Source organism: Balaenoptera borealis, assembly GCF_965194805.1.
Source record: "Balaenoptera borealis genome assembly, chromosome: 2".
Classification (NCBI taxonomy): domain Eukaryota; kingdom Metazoa; phylum Chordata; class Mammalia; order Artiodactyla; family Balaenopteridae; genus Balaenoptera; species Balaenoptera borealis.
The window spans coordinates 174,684,384-174,708,954 of record NC_138867.1 but is presented as its reverse complement, the minus strand read 5'-3'; the positions used below and the strand labels follow the sequence as shown (position 1 = coordinate 174,708,954).

At 38.8% G+C, this 24,571-nt stretch overlaps 1 protein-coding gene across 1 annotated transcript; it reads right to left on the bottom strand.

Moving 5' to 3' along the window:
• Positions 1-8,438: 8,438 nt before the first annotated feature.
• On the bottom strand, positions 8,439-15,180 carry OR1M1 (olfactory receptor family 1 subfamily M member 1). The gene has a single exon (XM_082383101.1). It carries the CDS (start codon positions 11,735-11,737, stop codon positions 10,790-10,792), a length of 948 nt encoding a protein of 315 aa, XP_082239227.1. The 5' UTR covers positions 11,738-15,180; the 3' UTR covers positions 8,439-10,789.
• Positions 15,181-24,571: the final 9,391 nt, after the last annotated feature.

Sequence of the window (24,571 nt, the reverse complement as noted above, 5' to 3'; positions counted from 1 at the left end):
TAGGTCATTACAGAGTATTGAGTAGAGTTCCCTGTACTATACGGTAGGGCCTTATTAGTTATCTATTTTATATAGGAATGGATAAAAAAGACGTAGTACATAGACACAGTGGAATATTACTCAGCCATAAAAAAGAAAAGAACAAAATAATGCCATTTGCAGCAACATGGATGCACCTAGAACTTGTCATAATGAGCGAAGTAAGTGAGACACAGAAAGACAAATATGATATTGCTTATATGTGGAATCTAAAAAAATGGTACAAGTGAACTTATTTACAAAACAGAGAGTCACAGATGTAAAAAACAACCTTATGGTTACCAGGGGGGAAAGGGAGGGGGAGGGATAAATTGGGAGACTGGGATTAACATATACATCCCCTTCACTTTTTAAGGTCCTTAAACCAAATGCCCCCTTCTCAGAAAGATCTTCCCTAACTACTTAATTTAAAACTGCCATCCTATATGCAGTACAGTGACTATAGTTAATCATACAGTATTGCATATTTGAAAGTTGCTTAGAAGTTCTCATCACAAGAAAAAAAATTTTGTAACTATGTATGGTGACAGATGTAAACTAGACTTACTATGATCCTTTTGCAGTATATTCAAACATTGAATCATTATGTTGTATCCTTGAAACTAATATAATGTTATAGTCAATTATACCTCAATAAAGATAATAATAATAAAAAACGAAAATCTTGTTTGTACAAAAACTTGCATGGAAATGTTCATAGCGGCATTATTCATGACATCCAGAAAGTCGAAACAATCCAAATGTCCATCAACTGATGAATGGATAAACAAAATTTGGTATCTCGACACATATATCCAAAATATAATGGAGTATTATTTGGTTATATAAAGGAATGAAGTATAAACCCTGAAAACATTACGCTAGGTGAAAAAGGCCAGTCACAAAGACCATATATTGTGTATTCCACTTATGAAAAATGCCCAGAATCAGCAAATCTATAGAGACAGAAAATAGATTAGTGGTTGCCCAGGGCAGGGGGTTGTGGAGTTTGGGTGAAATGGGGTCTAAGGACTGTCATTGAGTATGGGGTTTCTTTTTGGGGTAATGGAAATGCTTTAAATTTGACTGTGGTGATGGTTGCACAGCTCTGTGAATAGATTAAAAACCATTGAATTGTATACTTTAAATGAGTGAATGTATGATATGTGAATTATATCTCAATAAAGCTGTTCAAAAGAAAACTAGAATATACCCCTCCACCTTCATCCCTACTTTGTTCCTCAAAAGTGGGATCTTATATCTTTTTTAATTTGCTTATTGAGGGAATTCCTGATGGTCTCGTGGTTAGTACTCCGAGCTTTCACTGCTGAGGGCATGTCTGGGAACTAAGATCCCCCATGCCCCGCAGCGCAGCCAAAAAAGAAAAAAATTTTTTGCTTACTGATTATATTCATGGGCTCTGACACTAGAATGTTAGCTCCTGGAGGACAGATTTTTTGGGGTTGATTCACCAATTAGTCCATTGTATTCCCAGGCGTTAAGACTTAGGAACATCGTAGGCGCCCAATGAATATCTGCTATGGGAATGCTGAGTGTCCCAAAAGTCTAATTACTCTGTCAGTCTTGTCTCTCCACCTTCACCCTGGCGTCCTTCTCCAAATCCTGCCTTGATCCCCACCGCTCAGATGAAGCGGACACAACAATCTATCTTGTTCCAACTTGGCCTCTGGGCTCCATACACGTTTGTTGTTGTATTTTTTATCAGGATCGCAGTATCTTCTCTCTCGCTCTCTCTCTCCCTACCTCGGAAAGAACAAGAACCCTCTGGTCCTGGGTGCGGTGGGAAGAGGGGGCAGAGATTTGGTGAATCCTGAGGATGGGATGCTTGGGAAACTCAGAACACCTAAGGCCACTTTCCTAATGGGCCCCAGTTTGGGAAGCCTTTGGGAAGCTGAGTCTGTGGCTCCCCTGTGGTGATCGGGCTGAGGTGGGGGTGGGGTAAGGAATCGAGATCAGCAAGTCTGTGCCTGGTACCACCGAGACCCTTCCTGGAAACTTCGGTTCCAAGGACTTGAGGGGCATGAGACATCCTAGCTATGTGTTTCTGCTGTCCCCGTGTGTCTCTAAGTGGAACTGCATGAATTCAGAGTGTCAATACCAGCACCTAAGCCCAGCTTTGAGAATGCCGCCCTCAATCTCCCATGACACCGAGGGTCAATCCGCCTGAAAAGATGCCTCTAGGAGGATGTCGCTGCATCAGGCAGTCTCTAAGGTGGCTAAGATCCCAAAGATCCCTGCCCGCTGGTATTTACTCCGTGTGCAATGCCAGCTCCTTGAATATGGGCGGGACATGTGACTTGCTTCCAACAAATGGAATACAGCAAAAATGATAAAAACTCATTCTGATATTGGATTATAAAGATTGTGATTTCATCTTGTTGTACCCTCCTCCTTCTCATCTTCACTCATCCCTTCCTCCCTCCCCCTCCTCCCGTTTTCCCTCCCTCCCTGCCTCTCTCTCTCTCTCTCTCTCTCTCTGTCTCAGTCTCTCTCCCTTTCTGTCTCTGTCTTTCTGCCCTATAAAAAGGTCCATATGTCCAGGAACTGTCACCAATCAGCAGAGAACTGAGATCTGAGGTTAGAAACAGATCCCCTATCGTTGGTCAAGACATTAGATGACCACAGTCTCTGCTAGCATCTTTTTTTGGCCTTGTCAAGTGGCCTGTGGGATTTTAGTTCCCTGACCAGGGATTGAACCCACGCCCTTGGGCAGTGAAAGCCGAAGTCCTAACCACTGGACCGCCAGGGAATTCCCCTTGCTAGCATCTTTTTTTTTTTTTTAACTTTTTATTTTATATTGGAGTATAGCCGATTAACAATGTTGTGATATTTTCAGGTGCACAGCAAAGGGCCTCAGCCATACATATACATGTATCCATTCTCCCCCAAACTCCCTTCCCATCTAGGCTGTCACATAACATTGAGCAGAGTTCCCTGTGCTATACAGTAGGTCCTTGTTGGTTATCCATTTTAAATATAGCAGTGTGTACATGTCAATCCCAAACTCCCTAACTATCTGTTCCCCCCGGCCTTTCTCCCTGGTAGCCATAAGTTTGTTCTCTAAGTCTGTGAGTCTGTTTCTGTTTGTAAATAAGTTCCTTTGTATCATTTCTTTTTAGATTCCGCATATAAGTGATATCATAGGATATTTCTCTTTCTCTGTCTGACTTACTTCACTCAGTATGACAGTCTTTAGGTCCATCCATGTTGCTGCAAATGGAATTATTTTATTCTTTTTAATGGCTGAGTAATAATCCATTGTATATATGCACCACATCTTTATCCACTACTCTGTTGATGGACATTTAGGTTGCTTCCATGTCTTGGCTATTGTAAACAGTGCTGCAATGAACATTGGGGTGCATGTATCCTTTTGGACCATGTTTTTCTCTGGATATATGCCCAGGAACGGGATTGCTGGATCATATGGTAGCTCTATTTTTAGTTTTTTAGGGAACCTCCATACTGTTCTCCACAGTGGCTGTACCAGTTTACATTCCCACCAACAGTGTAGGAGGGTTCCCTTCTCTCCACACTGTTTCCAGCATTTGTTGTTTGTGGATTTTTTGATGATGGCTATTCTGACTGGTGTGAGGTGGTATCTCATTGTAGTTTTGACTTGCATTTCTCTAATAATTAGTGATGTTGAACATCTTTTCATGTGCCTCTTGGCCATCTGTATGTCTTCTTTGGAGAAATGACTATTTAGGTCTTCTGCCCATTTTTTGATTGGGTTGTTTGTTTTGATTATATTGAGCTGCATGGGCTGTTTGTAAATTTTGGAAACTAATCCCTTGTCAGTCACATCATTTGCAAATATTTTCTCCCAATCTGTGGGTTGTCTTTTCATTTTGTTTATGGTTTCCTTTGCTGTGCAAAAGCTTTTGAGTTTAATTAGGTCCCATTTGTCTATTTTTGTTTTTATTTCCATTACTCTGGGAGATGGACCAAAAAAGATATGGCTGTGATTTATGTCAGAGAGTGCTCTGCCTATGTTTTGCTCTAGGAGTTTTATAGTGTCTGGTCTCACATTTAGGTCTTTAATCCATTTTGAGCTTATTTTTGTGTATGGTGTTAAAGAATTATCTAATTTCATTTTTTTTACATGTAGCTGTCCAGTTTTCCCAGCACCATTTGTTGACGAGACTGTCTTTCCACCATTGTATAGTCTTGCCTCCTTTGTCATAGATTAATTGACAATAGGTGTGTGGGTTTATTTCTGAGCTTTCTATCCTGTTCCATTGGTCTATATTTCTATAGAAATATAGAAATACCATAGTGGTTTTTTTTTTTTTTTTTTTTTTTTTTTAATGCCCGATCTCCTATTTATTTATTTATTTTTGACTGTGTTGGGTCTTCGTTTCTGTGCGAGGGCTTTCTCCAGTTGCGGCGAGTGGGGGCCACTCTTCATCTCAGTGTGCGGGCCTCTCACTGTAGCGGCCTCTCTCGTTGCGGAGCACAGGCTCCAGACGCGCAGGCTCAGTAGTTGTGGCTCACGGGCCTAGCTGCTCCGCGGCATGTGGGATCTTCCCGGACCGGAGCACGAACCCGTGTCCCCTGCATTGGCAGGCGGATTCTTAACCGCTGCGCCACCAGGGAAGACCTACCATAGTGTTTTGATGACTATAACTTTGTAGTATAGTCTGAAGTCAGGGAGCCTGATTCTTTCAGCTCTGTTTTTCTTTCTCAATATTGCTTTGGCTATTCGGGGTCTTTTGTGTTTCCATACAAATTGTGAAATTTTTTGTTCTTGTTCTGTGAAAAATGCCATTGGTAGTTTGATAGGGATTGCATTGAATCTGTAGGTGGCTTTGGGTAGTATAGTCATTTTGACAATATTGATTCTTCCAATCCAAGAACATGATATAATCCATCTGTCTTCAATTTCTTTCGATTTCTTTCATCAGTGTCTTATAGTTTTCGCATACAGGTCTTTTGTCTCCTTAGGTAGGTTTATTCCTAGGTATTTTATTCTTTTTGATGTGATGGTAAATGGGATTGTTTCTTGAATATCTCTTTCTGATCCTAACCAGATAAAGATATATATATATATATACACACACATATATATTTTATATTTTATATATATGTGTATAAATATATATATACATATATATTTTTTATTTTTAGAAAGAACAGTGATAAACTTTAATCAAATTAAAGTCAGGAATATAAATATTCTGGCTCAGTTTTCCTTTAATTTCCCCATAACACTTATTTTCCTACTGTCTTTGCTGAATTTTAACAGGCATATTATAATATACTTGTTCTGGGACAGCCTCTACGATTACAAATAAAAAATACACATCCATAAGTCCTTAAACACCATTTAAAAAACCAAAGTGTCAATGCCAAATTTTTGATTTTAATGAAAATTCTGAACATTAAATGAGCATAGCTGCATTTACAATGCTGATTTTTAAAAGCTATCTGAAAATAAAATATAGTAAAATTATTGCTTCCAAAGTTATGTTGACATAATCTATACAAGGCAGAATTGAAACAGTAGCAAACTGCATGAAAACAGTTACATAACCAATCTTTATCCCTTCTTTTGGCATTTTATACACCTCTACAAAGCTATCATGTTATAGTCCTTATCTTGAAAGGGATGTCCTGCTATCTAGATACTTAAATTCTATCCATGTTAAGATATATCCTGAGGATATTAGTGTGTTTACCCATGGAAATGACTTTAATTTTGCATGTTAAGCAGTGCAATACACGTTTGACAAAAAAAGAAAATTACAGGCCAATATCACTGATAAACATAGACACAAAAATCCTCAACAAAATACTAGCAATTAGAATCCAACAATACATTAAAAGGATCATATACCATGATCATATACCATGATCCTTATCCCAGGGATTCAAGGATTTTCAATATCTGCAAATCTATCAGTGTGATATACCACATCAACAAATTGAATAATAAAAACCATATGACCATCTCAGTAGATGCAGAAAAAGGTTCTGAACAAAATTCAACACCATTTATGATAAAAACTCTCCAGAAAGTGGGCATAGAGGGAACATACGTCAACATAACAAAGGCCACATGAGACAAACCTATAGCCAACATCATACTTAATGGTGAAAAGCTGAAAGCATTTCCTCTAAGATCAGGAACAAGGCAAGGATGTTCACTATAACCACTTTTTTCACATAGTTTTGGAAGTCCTAGCTATGGCAATCAGAGAAGAAAAAGAAATAAAGGGAATCCAAATTGGAAAAGAAGGAGTTAAACTGTCACTGTTTGCAGATGACATGATACTATACATAGAAAATCCTAAAGATGCTACCAGAAAACTACTAGAGCTCATCAATGAATTTGGTAAAGTTGCAGGCTACAAAAGTAATACACAGAAATCTGTTGCATTTCTATACACTAACAACATAAGATCAGAAAGAGAAATCCCCTTACTAGCATTTTGACTGCAGCCTTATCAGAGACCCTGAGCAAGTTACCCAGCTAAGCCACGCCCAGTTTCCTGACCTACAGAGACTATAAGATAATAACTGTTGGTTGTTTTAAGCTGAGTTCTATGTTGGGTTCATAATGCTTGCAGGACTTTGTTCAAGGATTAAGATGAGAACAAATATAAATATATATAAAAAAGCATGGACAGCTCCTTAAAACTTATTTAAATACTGACTTGTGCCTGACTTTGCATGTACAATTCCCTTCTTCTGGCACACTGCTTCCACCTCCTTCATAGGAATACTTCTCTCTTGGCCTGATTCAGAGCTCAGATCAGAAGCCACCTTAATAGAGACCGATTGCTCTCAGAAATCCCAAGACTAAAATACCACCCCCATCTGTCTCTGTCACATACCCTTCGTTATGCCTTTGAAGTCCTTCTCACCATTGGTAATTATCTGGCACATTGATTATCTCTTTAGTTATTGTTGTTTTCCCTGCTGAACTGGGAATGGTTGCTTTGCTTTCTATTGTTTGATTTTATTTTTAAATATCAGTGAAATTAACTTTTTTCTGGTGTACCATTCTTGGTATTTTATCCTATGTATAGATTTGTGGGATTTGGGGAGGTAGAGTACCATTCAAATTTTTTAGCACCTTCAGAGTCACTGCTCTGATATCAAGATGCAGAACAGTTCCATCACTCCCCCCCTTACCCACCCTGAAGAAACTCCCTTGTACTAAACTTTTGTTGTCACAGGAAAGGGCTTTTTTTCTCTCTCTCTTGCTTACTGCTCTATTGCCAATGCTCATGTGTTGAATGAATGAATAAAACATATATCAATGCCAACAAATGTTGGAAGTTGATATTGTAAGGGCTATCAGGATAACTCTCTCCTGCAGTTGTGGTCTTCTTTTTTTTCTCTCTCTTTTAAAAATTTTATATATATATGTATTTTATTGAAGTATAGTTGATTTACAATGTTGTGTTAGTTGCAGGTGTACAGCAGAGTGATTTAGTTATTATACATATACATGTATACTTTTTCAGATTCTTTTCTCTTATAGGTTATCACAAAATATTGAGTATAGTTCCCTGTGCTATACAGTAGGGGTGTGTTGGTTATCTATTTTATATACAGTAGTGTGTATATGTTAGTCCCAAACTCCTAATTTATCCCTCCCCCACCCTTTCCTCTTTGGTAACCATAAGTTTTTTTTTGATGTCCATGGGTCTATTTCTGTTTTGCAAATAAGTTCATCTGCATCTTTTTTTTTTTTTTAGATTTGTGGTCTTAACTTCTTAACACAAAACAAGACAGAGATAGTTTGACTGACAGAATCTGAACAGTTTTTTTGGTGCGAGGCATCCCTCATTGCACAGGAGAGGGAGAGAGGTAAAAGCGTGCTTCAACTCAAACTGGATACAGAGAGAGAGGTTTTCACAAAATTCTATGAGCCCCCCAGTTCTAATAATTTCCCAAATCTCTGGCCATTCCAATCCTCTCCCAACCAGCACCATAACTACTTGCATTCATATGACAGGAGAACAGAGGGAACTTACAAGGAGAGCTGTGGACCAACTTTCACCAGATTTTTGGTTATTCTAAAAAGGACCCAACCAGACTCATGGGTTCCCCCCTGGCAAACTCTAATATTCTTAACTTCTGAGTTTTATTCACCAGAAAGTGGATTTTCATCGTCTTTCCAATCTACAACAGGGCCAGGTCTGAAGGTCTGTGGTTTCAACTGAAAAAGTCTAATACTCTTGAAAAGAAAGCAACAGTGATGATCCTTAAGCTTGTTTATGGTGATACTCAATGCTTATAACAGTGAGGTCATATCCCCCGGAATAACAATACATGTGCATTCAATTTGCCTCCTTTTTAAAAAACCAGTTCCATCAAGTGACCTATATAAGCAATCCTGCTTTGAATGAGGTTGTTTCAAGCTAATATGCCCTTCTCAAATGGTAATTTATTTAATTTTTTTACACTTAAAAAAATGTTTATTTATTTTATTTTTACTTATTTTTGGCTGCTTTGGGTCTTTGTTGCCACTTGCGGGCTTTCTCTAGTTGCAGCGAGCGGGGGCTCCTCTTCGTTGCAGTGCGTGGGCTTCTCATTGTGGTGGTTTCTCTTGTTGCGGAGCATGGGCTCTAGGCGTGCGGGCTTCAGTAGTTGCGGCTCGCGGGCTCTAGAGCGTAGGCTCAGTAGTTGTGGCGCACGGGCTTAGTTGCTCCGCAGTATGTGGGATCTTCCCAGACCAGGGCTTGAACCGTGTCCCCTGCATTGTCAGGCAGATTCTTAACCACTGCGCCACCAGGGAAACCCTCAAATGGTAATTTATTTTTAAAAATTACATTGACTACAAGAGTGGGAGAAGAAGATAAGGTTGTAGATGAGGTAGGGTTGACCAGAGGTTGGTAGTTATGTGGCCGGGGAAAGAGGTATACAGGAGTTTATTAAGCAATTATGTCAATATTTTGTGTGTTAAAAATTTCTGTTAAAAAAAAGTTTAAATAAATAATTGAAATAGTGTCAAAAAGAAAAAAAAGAAAGAAAGAAGGGAAAGCAACAAAAGCAAATTAGATGTACGATTATTCGAAGCCATTCTGCTTAAGATGATGTCAGCTCCTTAGCGCCATTTGAAAATTTCTGGCCCCATTTGAAGTCACTGCTCATTCCATTTTAGTTGTAAATCTCCGTATGAGTATTAGGACTACTCCACTATAGACATAGATATAAGGAATGGCCTTCATAGGGACTTTAGAATGATGAAATGAGACAGCACAAAGAAATGTGGTAAGGTGGCACAAGGAAAATGCTCAATGAATAGCTCTCATTTCTGGTATCAACAGTGTTACTACTTACATGCATTCCATAGGTATATATTGAGAATGAGACATGCCTCAGCTTTCCTCTGGTTTAGAGGTTCATGATTCAGTTGACTGATATTTTCCTCTTTGTCTATGAAGATATATGTCATCAAATGATTGTCCCTCACTTTTTTTTTCATTTCCAATTGTATTATAAGATTGGTTCCTCACTTTCTTTTTTCTCTTTTAAAATAAATTTTATTTATTTAGTTTTTGCTGCATTGGGTCTTTGTTGCTGCGCGGGGGCTTTCTCTAGTTGCAGAGAGCAGGGGCTACTCTTCGTTGCGGTGTGTGGGCTTCTCACTGCGGTGGCTTCTCTTGTTGCAGAGCATGGGCTCTAGGAGTGTGGGCTTCAGTAGTTGTGGCACACGGGCTTCAGTAGTTGTGGCATGCAGGCTCAGTAGTTGTGGCTCATGGTCTCTAGAGCGCAGACTCAGTAGTTGTGGCACACGGGCTTAGTTGCTCTGCGTCATGTGAGATCTTCCCGGACCAGGGTTTGAACCCATGACCCCTGCATTGGCAGGCAGATTCTTAAGCACTGCGCCACCAGGGAAGTCCCAGTTCCTCACTTTCTTAATGCATGGTCTGAATCTCTTTCTCCCTTGTGCCTCACACAACTTTTGTCTAGCACAAGCCATCTTGCTCCCTCAGAAGATATAAGTGACAGGAAAGGGGTAGGGGCTGTACAACTCATCCACATGCTCCCTGACTTTGGTCCCTGGAAGTCAAGTTAGCTGGCTGGTTCCTTGGAAAAAGGCCGCACTCTTAGGTTGATCCTAAAAGCCCTTAGGACCTGGCATCATTCTCCATAACTGGACTTTTCACTTCACAAATGCATGCTTCTCTAGTTCTCTCACCTTTTCACATGTTGTTTTGTTTTTCTGAGATACTCTTTCTTCTCGTTTTGCCTGAACAACACCATCTTATCCTTTGGGTTTGGGGGTCACTTCTCCCAGGAGACCTTCCCTGATTCTCCCTTCCAGACTCTGTTGGGTGTTCTTACTATATCCTATCCTCCCTCTCATGTTTATGTTCCATTCTACTATAACGAAGTGTACGATATCTTCTCTCATTCTCAACTATAATTCAAACTATAGGGATTTTTGCTACTCCTGTTCATGACTCTATGTCCAGCATCTAACATCAAACCCAGAATACATACTTAATATATATTTGTTGAGTGCTCAATGGATCTGAATGGATAAATCCAATCTGCTAGAACTAGACTGATCCTGGTAGAAATACAGCATGAGTCATATCCCAGTGGACCCTTAGTGGTCTCAGTAATTGAGAAAATAGTTACAGGGCTATCTTGAGGTTACCTTTCAAGCTTCAGCAATTCAAAATCTAAAGTGGTTACTCTCCCAACCCATGCAATTCCAGATTTTTGCCCAAGAACCCAGATGTTTACATCTTAACCCCCTGGAAGGTTCCAGGCGCCCTGGTGGTCAGGAAGATGAGGTGATTTTTCTGTTGATGAGCTTCAGCAGGGCCCCCTTCAGGTCTCTGTTCCTCAGGCTGTAAATAAAGGGGTTCAGCATGGGCGTGACCACAGTGTACATTACAGCAGATGCTTTCTCCTTCACGGCTGTGTGGACAGATGAAGGACAAAGGTAAACCCCAATTGTGGTCCCATAGAAGAGTATAACCACAGAGAGGTGGGAGCTGCAGGTGAAAAAGCCTTTCTTCCTGCCACCTGCAGAGGGCAACTTCAAGATGGCCACAATTATGTGAACATAGGAGGCCAGGATGCAGATGAAAGGTGTGGCTATCACCATTCCTGCCACAATGAACACAAAGATCTTGTTCACAGAGGTGTTAGTGCACGAAAGTCTCAGGAGGGGAGTGAGGTCACAGAAGTAGTGAGGCAACCTATTGTTGCCACAGAAAACCAGACGGGCCATCAGGAGAATGTGGGTGAGGGAGATGAAGCAGGAAAACACCCATGGGCCACCAGCCAGCAGGCCACAGAGACGTGGGCTCATGATGGTGGTATAGTATAAGGGGTGACATATAGCTACAAACCTGTCATAAGCCATCACGGCTATTAAGATACTGTCCATGATGCCAAAGAAATGAAGAAAGTACATTTGGGTCAGGCAGCAAGGATATGAGATGGATTTGCTCCTGCTTTGTATGTTCGCTAGCATCTTGGGGACAGTGTTGGTGGCCAGGCAGAAATCAACCAAGGAGAGATTGGCTAAGAAGAAGTACATGGGAGTGTGCAGGTGGGAGTCTGAGCTGATGGCCAGTATGATCAACAGGTTCCCCACTACTGTGACCACATACATGCAGAGAAACAGAGCAAAGAGGAGAGTTTCCTGTTCTGGATTTTCTGAAAGTCCCAGGAGGATAAACTTGGATGCACTTGTTTGGTTGTTTGGTTCCATCGGCATGATTCCTCTAGAAGCATTGAAAGGGGGCAGTTACATGAATGCTATAGAGATGATTCTGGAAGATTAGAAGAGATTACACTCAATTTCCAATCTGGACTAATTATGTTATCAACTTATATACGGATTGCATCTTGAACCTTTGATAAACTATTTATAGCAACGCATATGTCAAGCCTTGGCTCAAGGCTGAATATTCCTATTTCAGACAAAGATTGAGAGAGTATACCATGTATGAACCTTTGCTAATAAAACTACTAAAGGATTTACTTCAGGATAAAACAAGTTGAATCCAGAAAAAAGCATTATCCAAGAAGCAATGATCAGTCAAGAAATTGGTATAAATGTAGAAGGAGTGAACAAAACACTGTTTTAAAATAATAATAATAATGAGAATGTGTATGTAAGTAAAGTGGATTAAAACACAATGCAAAAATTATATGAGACAAAGGGGGGAATTAAAATAAAATTGTTGTAATGTTTTTGTATTCAGTTGCAGGAGAATAGATATATTGAACATTTTGGACTTCCTACATAAAGTATATGTAATTAAACTTTAGGTGTAACCACTAAACTAATTATAGAATATATAACTTCTAAATTACAGTAAGGGTACAACAGAAATAGAGATTTTGATCAAACCACTTTAAGTTAGGAAAGGAGATATAAAGAAGAAAATAAAAATTACAAAACACATGCATAATTACAACAAAATTTTAAATGGCTTAAACTGATCATTAAAAAACAGATTCAGGTTGGACAAAGAAACAAAACCCTATTACATCATGTATGCAAGATATACACCTAAACTATAATGACATAGAAGGGTTGAAGAAAAGTAATGCTAAAAATATACCAAGAAATACTAACCAAAGGGAAGTTGGATAGCTTATTAATATCAGACAAAACATACTTAAGGCAAAGGCATTAAAAAGAATAAGGAAAGTCATTATGTAATAATGAAGGGAATGATTCACCAGAAAGAGAAAAAAAGCTACTAATATACACTTAACAACATAGGCTTACAATATATAAAGAAAAAAACCAACAGAACTGTAAGTAAAAAATTATAAACCATATCATAATAGGAAACTTATGATATCTTTTTTAGTAATTGGTAGATCAAGGGGACAAAATTTTGGTCAGGGTATAGAAAATTTGATAACACAATCAGCTTGATTTGAGCACTACACTAAATTATTAGAAAATCCACTTTCTTTTTAAGGATATATGTATATCTGTATGTATATACATATGTATATCTGCAAAAATTAGGCCACAAAGCAAATCTTAGCGCCAAAGAATACATATCAAACAGAGCATGTTCTCTGCTCATAATGTAATCAAATCAGAAATCAATAATAAAAAGATAATCAGTCTCTTCCTATATGTTTGGAAATACTAAAAGCACACTTAATGTATGCATCAAAGAAGACATCATCATTGAAATCAGGAAATATTTATAATTAAAAAAAAAAACCCCTAACTAGCAAAGGAGATGCAGCTAAATCAGTATTCAGAGGTAAATTCATATTCTTATATGCATAATTTAGGAAAGAAAGTTTGAAACCTACAAAACTATTGAAAGTCATGAGAAAACTTAAATAAATGGACATATTATATTTTCATAATTGATCAGTTCAGAATACTTTCTTCCTTTAAAGAACATTTACTGGTGATGTCAGCAAGATGGTGGAATAAGAGTTTTCTACCATCCTCCCCACACGTTTGTCCATCACCAATAGACAAGAGCACCTTTGTGGGAGTCTAGGGTTCAGTGGAGAGGTTCCAGCACACAACTGTAGCAAAAAAAAATCTGAGATTGAAAACTTTGAAGAGAGTAAGAGGAACAGTTTCACTTTGCTCACATCAGCCCTCCCCCAAGGCAGCACAGCTCAGTGCCAAGAGAGACACCCTCAGCACTTGATTTGTCCCTTAGGGAAAAGTGAGAGTGCGTGAGTGAGTGTCTGTCTCCCCCAGCTGTGTGGAATGCTGTCAAAGAGGCTCACTTCTTTCTTATCCCATCCAGAATACTAAGGTGAACTGTATGACTGAGGGCAGAGAGAGGCTGGGAGCACAGCAGACAAGCTCAAAATGCATCAAAGGGATGCAGATCTTATGAACTGCTTCACAGATTCCATCAGGAAGGCCAGCCACATGCTGCTGGGGATTCCTCACCTCTGGACCACCAACTGGCTCAAGAGCACACCTAACACTCCACACAACTCATCCCCCCCCCCACCAAACACACACATGCCCTGTGGTTAGCTCCCTGTGTGTGCCACCATGGGCAGCAAATGCAAGCATTTGCAGATGTCTTGTGAACATGCACAGAAAGTCAGCCTGACTCTGAGGGACTGGGAGAAAATACACACTCTTGATTGTTTCAAAGCACCACTCTAGGGAAAGCAAACAGGAGACTGCTAACACCTTGCTTGACTCTGCAGGATCAAGAGATGGTACATGATCTTAAGAATCCTCCCTTTCCCCAAGAGGGAACAAGAAATGTCAAGAAGATGTATCTATAGAAAAAGTCTGAGAAAGTCTAAGAATCCCTACAGGGCTGACAGAAGATATTTTGCTCCCAAAATCAGTCAGAAAAGACTGGGGGAAGTAATTCCTTCTTCAAATGTGAAAACTTCAATGCAAGATTTCAGGGAACATGAAAAATCAGGGAAACATGACATGAACAAAGGAACACAGTAATTTTCCTGTAACTGACCCCAAAGAAATGAAGATCTGTGATCTGCCTGATAGAGAATTCAAAAAGTTGCTTTAAGGAAGCTCAATGAGCTACAAGAAAACACCAAAAGACAGTTCAGTGAAATCAGGAAAACAATATATGCACAAAATGAGAAGTTTAACAGAGAGATAAGAAATCATGAAAAAGAACCAAAGAGAAATTCTGGAGCTAAAATGGAAAATGCAGTAGAATATCAACAACAGACTTGATCAAGCAGAGGAAAGAATTTGTAAGCTCTAAGGTAGATCATTTGAAATTACAGTTGGCCCTCCACAGATACTGCATTTGCAGATTCAACCAACTGCAGATCAAAACTATTTGAAAAGGGGGGACCTTCAAGATGGTGGAGGAGTAAGACGTGGAGATCACCTTCCTCCCCACAAATACATCAAAAATACATCTACGTGTGGAACAGCTCCTACAGAACACTTACTGAATGCTGGCAGAAGACCTCAGACTTCCCAAAAGGCAAGAAAATCCCCACATACTTGGGTAGGGCAAAAGAAAAAAGAAAAAACAGAGGCAAAAGAATAGGGATGGGACCTGCACCTCTGGGAGGGAGCTGTGAAGGAGGAAAAGTTTCCACACACTAGGAAGCCCCTTCACTGGCGGAGACGGGGGTGGCGGAGGGAAGCTTCAGAGCCACGGAGGAGAGCACAGCAACAGGGGTGCAGAGGGCAAAGTGGAGAGATTCCTGCACAGAGGATTGGTGCCGACCAGCACTCACCATCCTGAGAAGTTTGTCTGCTCACCCGCCGGGGTGGGTGGGGGCTGGGAGCTGAGGCTTGGGCTTCAGGGGTCAGACCCCAGGGAGAGGACTGGGGTTGGCTGTGTGAACACAGCCTGAAGGGTGCTAGTGCGCCACAGCTAGCCAGGAGGAAGTCCAGGAAAATGTCTGGAACTGCCTAAGAGGCAAGAGACCATTGTTTTGGGGTGCATGAGGAGAAGGAATTCCTTCCCTGTCTGCCCACAGAAGGCAGAGCACCACCTAAACGAGCTCCAGAGACAGGCACGAGCAGCAGCTATCATCTCGGACCCAAGAGATGGGCATGAAACGCTAATGCTGCTGCTGCAGCCACCAAGAATCCTGTGTGCAAGCACAGGTCACTATTATCACCACCCCCTCAGGAGCCTGTGCCGCACACCACTGCCAGGGCCCCATGATCCAAGGACAAGTTCCCTGGGAGAACACAGCATGGGCCTTAAGCTGTTGCAAAGTCACACCAGCCTCTGCTGCCACAGGCTCACCCCGCATTCCAATTATAGCTACTGTACCCCTCCTTCTCCCCTGACCTGAATGAGCCAGAGCCCCCTAATCAGCCGCTGCTTTAATCCCATCCTGTCTGAGTGGGAACAGAAGCCTGAGGGCAACCTACATGCAGAGGTGGGGCCAAAACAAAAGCTGAACCCCAGGAGCTGTGCAAACAAAGAAGAGAAAGGGAAATTTCTCCGTGCAGCCTCAGGAGCAGAGGATTAAATCTCCACAATCAACATGATGTACCCTGCATCTGTGGAATATCTGAATAGACAACGAATCATCTTAAAATTGAGGTGGTGGACTTTGGGAACAACTGTAGATTTGGGGTTTGCTGTCTGCGACTGATTTGTTTCTGATATTTATGTTTATCTTAGTGTAGATTTTAGTGCTTGTTATCATTGGTGGATTTGTTTATTGGTTTGGTTGCTCTCTTCTTTCTGTTTTTCATTCCTTTTTCTCCTTTTTTATTATTATTATTTTTTTATTTTAATAATTAATTTTATTATGTTAAAAATTTTTTTCTTTCCTTTTTTCTCCCTTTTCTTCTGAGACGTGTGGCAGACAGGGTCTTGGTGCTCTGGCCTGGTGTCAGGCCTGAGCCTCTGTGGTGGGAGAGCCGAGTTCAGGACATTGGCCCACCAAAGACCTCCCAGCCCCATGTAATATCAACTGGCAAGAGTTCTCCCAGAGATCTCCATCTCAACACTAAAACCCAGCTCCACCCAACGGCCAGCAAGCTCCAGTGCTGGATGCCCCATGCCAAACAACTAGCAAGACAGAAACACAACTGCACCCATTAGCAGAGAGGCTGCCTAAAATCATACTAAATTCACAGACACCCCTAAACACACCACTGGACGTGGACCTGCCCACCAGAAGGAAAAGATCCAGCCCCACCCCCCAGAAAACAGGCACCAGTCCCCTCCAACAGGAGGCCTATACAAGCCACTGAACCAACCTCACCCACTGGGGGCAGACACCAGAAACAACAGGAGCTACGAACCTGCAGCTTGCGGAAAGGAGACGCCAAACACAGTAAGTTAAGCAAAATGAGAAGACAGAGAAATATGCAGCAGATGAAGGAGCAAGGTAAAAACCCACCAGACCAAACAAATGAAGAGGAAATAGGCAGTCTACCTGAAAAAGAATTCAGAGTAATGATAGAAAAGATATCCAAAATCTTGGAAATACAAAGGAGAAAATACAAGAAACGTATAACAGGGACCTAGAAGAACTAAAGAGCAAACAAACAATGCTGAAAAAAATAATAAATGAAATTTAAAATTCTCTAGAAGGAATCAATAGCAGAATAACTGAGGCAGAAAAACGGATAAGTGATCTGGAAGATAAAATAGTGGAAATAACTATCACAGAGCAGAATAAAGAAAAAGGGATGAAAATAACTGAGGATAGTCTCAGAGACCTCTGGGACAACATTAAACACAACAACATTCGAATTATAAGGGTCCCAGAAGAAGAAGAGAAAAAGAAAGGGACTGAGAAAATATTTGAAGAGATTATAGTTGAAAACTTCCCTAACATGGGAAAGGAAATAGGCAGTCAAGTCCAGGAAGTGCAGAGAGTCCCATACAGGATAAATCCAAGGAGAAACACACCAAGACACATATTAATCAAACTATCAAAAATTAAATACAAAGAAAAAATATTAAAAGCAGTAAGGGGAAAGCAACAAATAACATACAAGGGAATCCCTATAAGGTTAACAGCTGATCTTTCAGCAGAAACTCTGCAAGCCAGAAGGGAGTGGCAGGACATATTTAAAGTGATGAAGCAGAAAAACCTACAACCAAGATTACTCTACCCAGCAAGGATCTCATTCAGAATCCACGGAGAAATTAAAAACTTTACAGAGAAACAAAAGCTAATAGAATTCAGCACCACCAAACCAGCTTGAGAACAAATGCTAAAGGAACTTCTCTAGGCAGGAAACACAAGAGAAGGAAAAGACCTACAATAACAAACCCAAAACAGTTACGAAAATGGTAATAGGAACATACATATCGATAACTACCTTAAATGCAAATGGATTAAATGCTCCCACCAAAAGACATAGACTGGCTGAATGGATACAAAAACAAGACCCATATATATGCTGTCTATAAGACACCCACTTCAGACCTAGGGACACATACAGACTGAAAGGGAGGGGATGGAAAAAGATATTCCACGCTAATGGAAATCAAAAGAAAGCTGGAGTAGCGATTCTCATATCAGACACAATAGACTTTTAAAATAAAGACTATTACAAGAGACAAAGAAGGACACTATGTAATGATCAAGGGATCAATCCAAGAAGAAGATATAACAATTGTAAATATTTATGTACCCAAAATAGGAGCACCTCAATACATAAGGCAACTGCTAACAGCCATAAAAGGGGAAATCGACAGTAACACAATAATAGTAGGGGACTTTAACACCCCACTTTCACCAATAGACAGATCATCCAAAATGAAAATAAATAAGGAAACACAAGCTTTAAATGGCACGTTAAACAGGATGAACTTAATTGATATTTATAGGACATTCCATCCAAAAACAACAGAATATACTTTCTTCTCAAGTGCTCATGGAACATTGTCCAGGATAGATCATATCTTGGGTCACAAATCAAGCCTTGATAAATTTAATAAAATTGAAATCAAAACAAGTATCTTTTCTGACCACAACACTATAAGACTAGATGTCAATTACAGCAAAAAAACTATAAAAAATACAAAAACGTGGATGCTAAACAATACATTACTAAATAACCAAGAAATCACTGAAGAAATCAAAGAGGAAATCAAAAAATACCTAGAAACAAATGACAATGAAAACACAACGACCCAAAACCTATGGGAGGCAGCAAAAGCAGTTCTAAGACAGAAGTTTACAGCAATACAATCCTACCTCAAGAAACAAGAAAAATCTCAAATAAACAACATATTCTTACACCTAAAGCAATTAGAGAAAGAAGAACAAAAAACCCAAAAATTTAGCAGAAGGAAAGAAATCATAAATATCAGATCAGAAATAAAGAAAAAAGAAATGAAGACAATGATATCGAAGATCAATAAAAATAGAAGCTGGTTCTTTGAGAAGATAAACAAAATTGATAAACCATTAGCCAGACTCATCAAGGAGAAAAGGGAGAAGACTCAAATCAACAGAATTAAAAATGAAAAAGGAGAAGTAACAACTGACACTGCAGAAATACAAAGGATCATGAGAGATTACTACAAGCAACTCTATGCCAAGAAAATGGACAACCTGGAAGAAATGGACAAATTCTTAGAGAAGCACAACCTTCCGAGACTGAACCAGGAAGAAATAGAAAATATGAACACACCAATCACAAGCCCTGAAATTGAAACTGTGATTAAAAATCTTCCAACAAACAAAAGCCCAGGACCAGATGGCTTCACAGGCGAATTCTATCAAACAATTAGAGAAGAGCTAACACCTATCCTTCTCAAACTCTTCCAAAATATAGCAGAGGGAGAAACACTCCTAGTCTCATTCTACGAGGCTACCATCACCTTGACACCAAAACCAGACAAAGGTGCCACAAAAAAAGAAAACTACAGGCCAATATCACTGATGAACATAGATGCAAAAATCCTCAACAAAATACTAGCAAACAGAATCCAACAACACATTAAAAGGATCATACACCATGATTAAGTGGGGATTATCCCAGGAGTGCAAGGATTCTTCAATATACGCAAATCAATCTATGTGATACACCATATTAACAAATCGAAGGAGAAAAACCATATGATCATCTCAATAATGCAGAGAAAGCTTTCGACAAAATTCAACACCCATTTATGATAAAAACCCTCCAGAAAGTAGGCATAGAGGGAACTTCCCTCAACATAATAAGGGCCATATATGACAAACCCACAGCCAATATCATCCTCAATGGTGAAAAACTGAAACCATTTCCACTAAGATCAGGAACAAGACAAGGTTGCCCACTCTCACCACTATTATTCAACATAGTTTTGGAAGTTTTAGCCACAGCAATCAGAGAAGAAAAAGAAATAAAAGGAAACCAAATTGGAAAAGAAGAAGTAAAGCTGTCACTGTTTGCAGATGACATGATACTATACATAGAGAATCCTAAAGATGTTACCAGAAAACTACTAGAGCTAATCAATGAATTTGGTAAAGTAGCAGGATACAAAATTAATGCACAGAAATCTCTTGCATTCCTATACACTAATGATGAAAAATCTGAAAGAGAAATTAAGAAAACACTCCCGTTTACCACTGCAACAAAAAGAATAAAACACCTAGGAATAAACCTACCTAAGGAGACAAAAGACCTGTATGCAGAAAACTATAAGACACTGATGAAAGAAATTAAAGATGATACAAACAGATGGAGAGATATACCATGTTCTTGGATTGGAAGAATCAACATTGTGAAAATGACTCTACTACCCAAAGCAATCTACAGATTCAATGCAATCGCTAACAAACTACCACTGGCATTTTTCACAGAACTAGAGCAAAAAATTTCACAATTTGTATGGAAACACAAAAGACCCCGAATAGCCAAAGCAATCTTGAGAAAGAAAAATGGAGTTGGAGGAATCAGGCTCCAGGACTTCAGACTATACTACAAAGCTACAGTAATCAAGGCAGTATGGTATTGGCACAAAAACAGAAATATTCATCAATGGAACAGGATAGAAAGCCCAGAGATAAACCCACGCACATATGGTCACCTTATCTTTGATAAAGGAGGCAAGAATATACAGTGGAGAAAAGACAGCCTCTTCAATAAGTGGTGCTGGGAAAACTGGACAGCTACATGTAAAAGAATGGAATTAGAACACTCCCTAACACCATACACAAAAATAAACTCAAAATGGATTAAAGACCAAGATGTAAGGCCAGACACCATCAAACTCTCAGAAGAAAACAGGCCGAATACTCTATGACATAAATCACAGCAAGATCCTTTTTGACCCATCTCCTAGAGAAATGGGAATAAAAAAAAATAAACAAATGGGACCTAATGAAACTTAAAAGCTTTTGCACAGCAAGCAAAGGAAACCATAAACAAGACCAAAAGACAGCCCTCAGAATGGGAGAAAATATTTGCAAATGAAGCAACTGACAAAGGATTAATCTCCAAAACATACAAGCAACTCATGCAGCTCAATATCAAAAAAACAAACAACCCAATCCAAAAATGGGCTGAAGACCTAAATAGACATTTCTCTAAAAAAGATATACAGATTGCCAACAAACACATGAAGCAATGCTCAACATCATTAATCATTAGAGAAATGCAAATCAAAACTACAGTGAGGTATCTCCTCACACCAGTCAGAATGACCATCATTAAAAAAATCTACAAACAATAAATGCTGGAGAGGGTGTGGAGAAAAGGGAACCCTCTTGCACTGCTGGTGGGAATGTAAATGGATACAGCCCCTATGGAGAACAGTATGGAGGTTCCTTAAAAAATTAAAAATAGAACTACCATATGACCCAGCAATCCCACTATTGGGCATATATCCTGAGAAAACCATAATTCAAAAAGAGTTATGTACCACAATGTTCACTGCAGGTCTATTTACAATAGCCAGGAAATGGAAGCAACCTAAGTGTCCATCGACAGATGAATGGATAAAGATGTGACACATATATACAATGGAATATTACTCAGCCATAAAAAGAAACGAAATTGTGTTATTTGTAGTGAGGTGGATGGACCTAGAGTCTGTGATGCAGAGTGTAGTAAGTCAGAAAGAGAAAAACGAATACCATATGCTAACACATGTATATGGAATCTAAAAAAAAAAAAAATGCTTCTGACCAACCAGGACAGGCAGGACAGGAATAAAGACGCAGACGTAGAGAATGGACTTGAGGACATGGGGAGGGGGAAGGTTAAGCTGGGACGAAGTAAGAGAGTAGCATGGACATATATACAATACCAAATGTAAAATAGATTGTTAGGGGGAAGCAGCTGCATAGCACAGGGAGATCAGCTCAGTGCTTTGTGATCACTTAGAGAGGTGGGATAGGGAAGGTGGGAGGGAGACAGAAGAGGGAGGTTTTATGGGGTATATGTATACATATAGCTGATTCACTTTGTTGTACAGCAGAAACCAACACAACATTGTAGAGCAATTATACTCCAGTAAAGATGTTAAAATAAATATTTTTAAAAAAAATCTAAAATCTTCCAAAAGGCAAAACTTGAATTTGCCGAATGCTGGCACTATTTACATAGCACTTACAACAATTTATATAACATTTACATTGTATTAGGTATTATGAGTTATGTAGAAATGGTTTAAAGTATATGGGAAGATGTGCATACGTTACATGCAAATATTATGCCATTTTATGTAAGGGACTTGAGCATCTGCATATTTTGGTAACTACAGGGGGTTCTGGGACCTATCCCCTGCTGATACCAAGGGACGACTGTATCCAATCAGAAGAGAAGAAAGAAAAAGGTATAAAAATATGTGAAGAAAGCATGCATGAATTATAGGATACCATCAAAAGAAACAAATTATGCACATAGAGAATCTCAGAATTGGAAGAGAGGGTGATGAGAGAAGAAAGCTTATTTAAAGACACAAGGATGATTCAACACACGCAAATCAATAAACATAATACGTCATATTTAAAAAATAAAAATTATGTGATCATTTCAATAGATGCAGAAATATCATTTGACAAAATTTAACATCCTTTCATGATAAAAAACTATCAACAAATTAGGTCTAAAGGGAGAGTATGTCAACATAATAAAGACCATATATGACAAGCCAACAGCTAACATCATACTCAAAGGTGAAAAGCTGAAAGGTTTTCCTTTAAAAACAGTAACAAAACAGGGATGCCCACCCTCATCACTTCTTTTGATATAGTACTGGAAGTCCTAGTCAGAGCAATTAGACAAGAAAAACAAATAATAGACATCCAAATTAGAAATGAAGAAGTAAAATTGTCTCTTTGTAGATGATGTGATCTTATATATCGAAATCACTGAAGGCTCCACAAAACTGTTAAAACTAATAAACTATTCCATAAAGTTTTAGGATATGAAACCAACATACAACAATCAGTTGATTTCTATACACTAACAACAAACTATCTGAAAAAGAAATAAAACAATCCCAATTACAATATATCATCAAAAATAATAAAATGCCTAGAAATAAATTTTACCAAGGAGGTGAAAGATCTGTACAGTGAAAAGTATAAAATATTGATGAAAGAAATTAAATAAGACACAAACAAATGGAAAGACATCCCCTATTCATGGACTGGAAGAATTAATATTGTAAAAATGTGCATTCTATGAAAGGCAGCCTACAGATTGAATATAATCTCTATCAAAATTCCAATGACATTTTTCACAGAAATGGAAGGATTAATCTTAAAATTTGTATGTAACCACAAAAGACCCTGAATAGCCAAGGCAATCCTGAGAAAGAACAAGGCTGGAAGCATCACATTTTCTGATTTCAAACTATATTACAAAGCTATAGCAATCAAAACAGTATGATACTGGCATGAAAACAGACACATAGACTGAAAGAACACGGTCAAGAGCTCAGAAATAAACCCTGCATATAAAGTCAACTAATCTTTTACAGGGATGGCTAGAACACACAATGGGGAAATAATGGTCTCTTCAGTAATCGGTGTTCGGGAAACTGGATATCCATGTCAAAAGAATTAAAATGGACCCCGTCTCATACCACTCACATAAAATAACTCAAAATGGATTTAGACTTAAATATAGGATCTGAAACCATAAAGCTTCTAGAAAACATAGGGAAAATGCTCCTTGACACTGGTTTTGGAAATAATTTTTTGGATATGACACCAAAAGCACAGGCAAAAAAAGCAAAAATAAGTGAGACTACAATAAACCAAAAAGTTTCTACACAGTAAAAAAAAATCAACAAAATGAAAAGGCAACATAAGGGGTGGGAGAAAATATTTGCAAACCATATGTCTGATAAGGGGATAAAACCTGATCTATGTAAGGAACTTATACAACTCAAAAGCAAAAAATACAAATAATCAGCTTAAATAATGGGCAAACGACCCTAATAAACATTTTTCTAAAGAAGACATACAAATGGCCAATAGGTGCGCGAATCAGTATTCATCAGAGAAATGCAAAAAAAAAATCACAATGAAATATAACCTCACGTCTTTTAGGATAGCTTTTATCAAAAAGACACGATATAACAAGTATTGGTAATGATGTGGAGAAAAGGAAATCCTTGTACACTTGTTGTGGGAATGTAAATTGGTATGGTCACCATGGAAAACAGTATGGGTTTCTCAAAAAATTAAAATAGAACTACCATATGACTTAGCAATCCCACTTCTGAATATATATCTGAAGGAAACAAAATCAGTATCTCTCAAATGGATATCTGCTCTCCTATGTTCAATGAAGCATTATTCACAGTAGCCGATATATGAAAATAACCTAAGTGTCTATCAACCTAAGTGTCTATCAATGTGGTTAGGGTTAGGGTTAGAGAAAGAAGGAAATTTTGTCATTTGCTACAATATGAGTTAACCTAGAGGACATTATACTAAGCGAAATATGCCTGGCAGAGAAAGACCTCACTTATATGTGGAATTTTATTTTAAAGTCAAACTTATAGAAACAGAGAGCAGAATGGTAGTTACCAGGGGCTGGGGGAAATGGGGGAGATGCTGGTCAAAGGGTACAAGTTTTTAATTGTAAGATGAATAAGATTTGGGAATCTAATGTATAGTCATTACAGATGACTATATTTAATAATATTGTATTGTATACTTGAAATAT

Bases quoted from the DNA above. Each gene is read 5' to 3' on its own strand.
- OR1M1 (XM_082383101.1), bottom strand. From the start codon at position 11,737: ATGCCGATGGAACCAAACAACCAAACAAGTGCATCCAAGTTTATCCTC.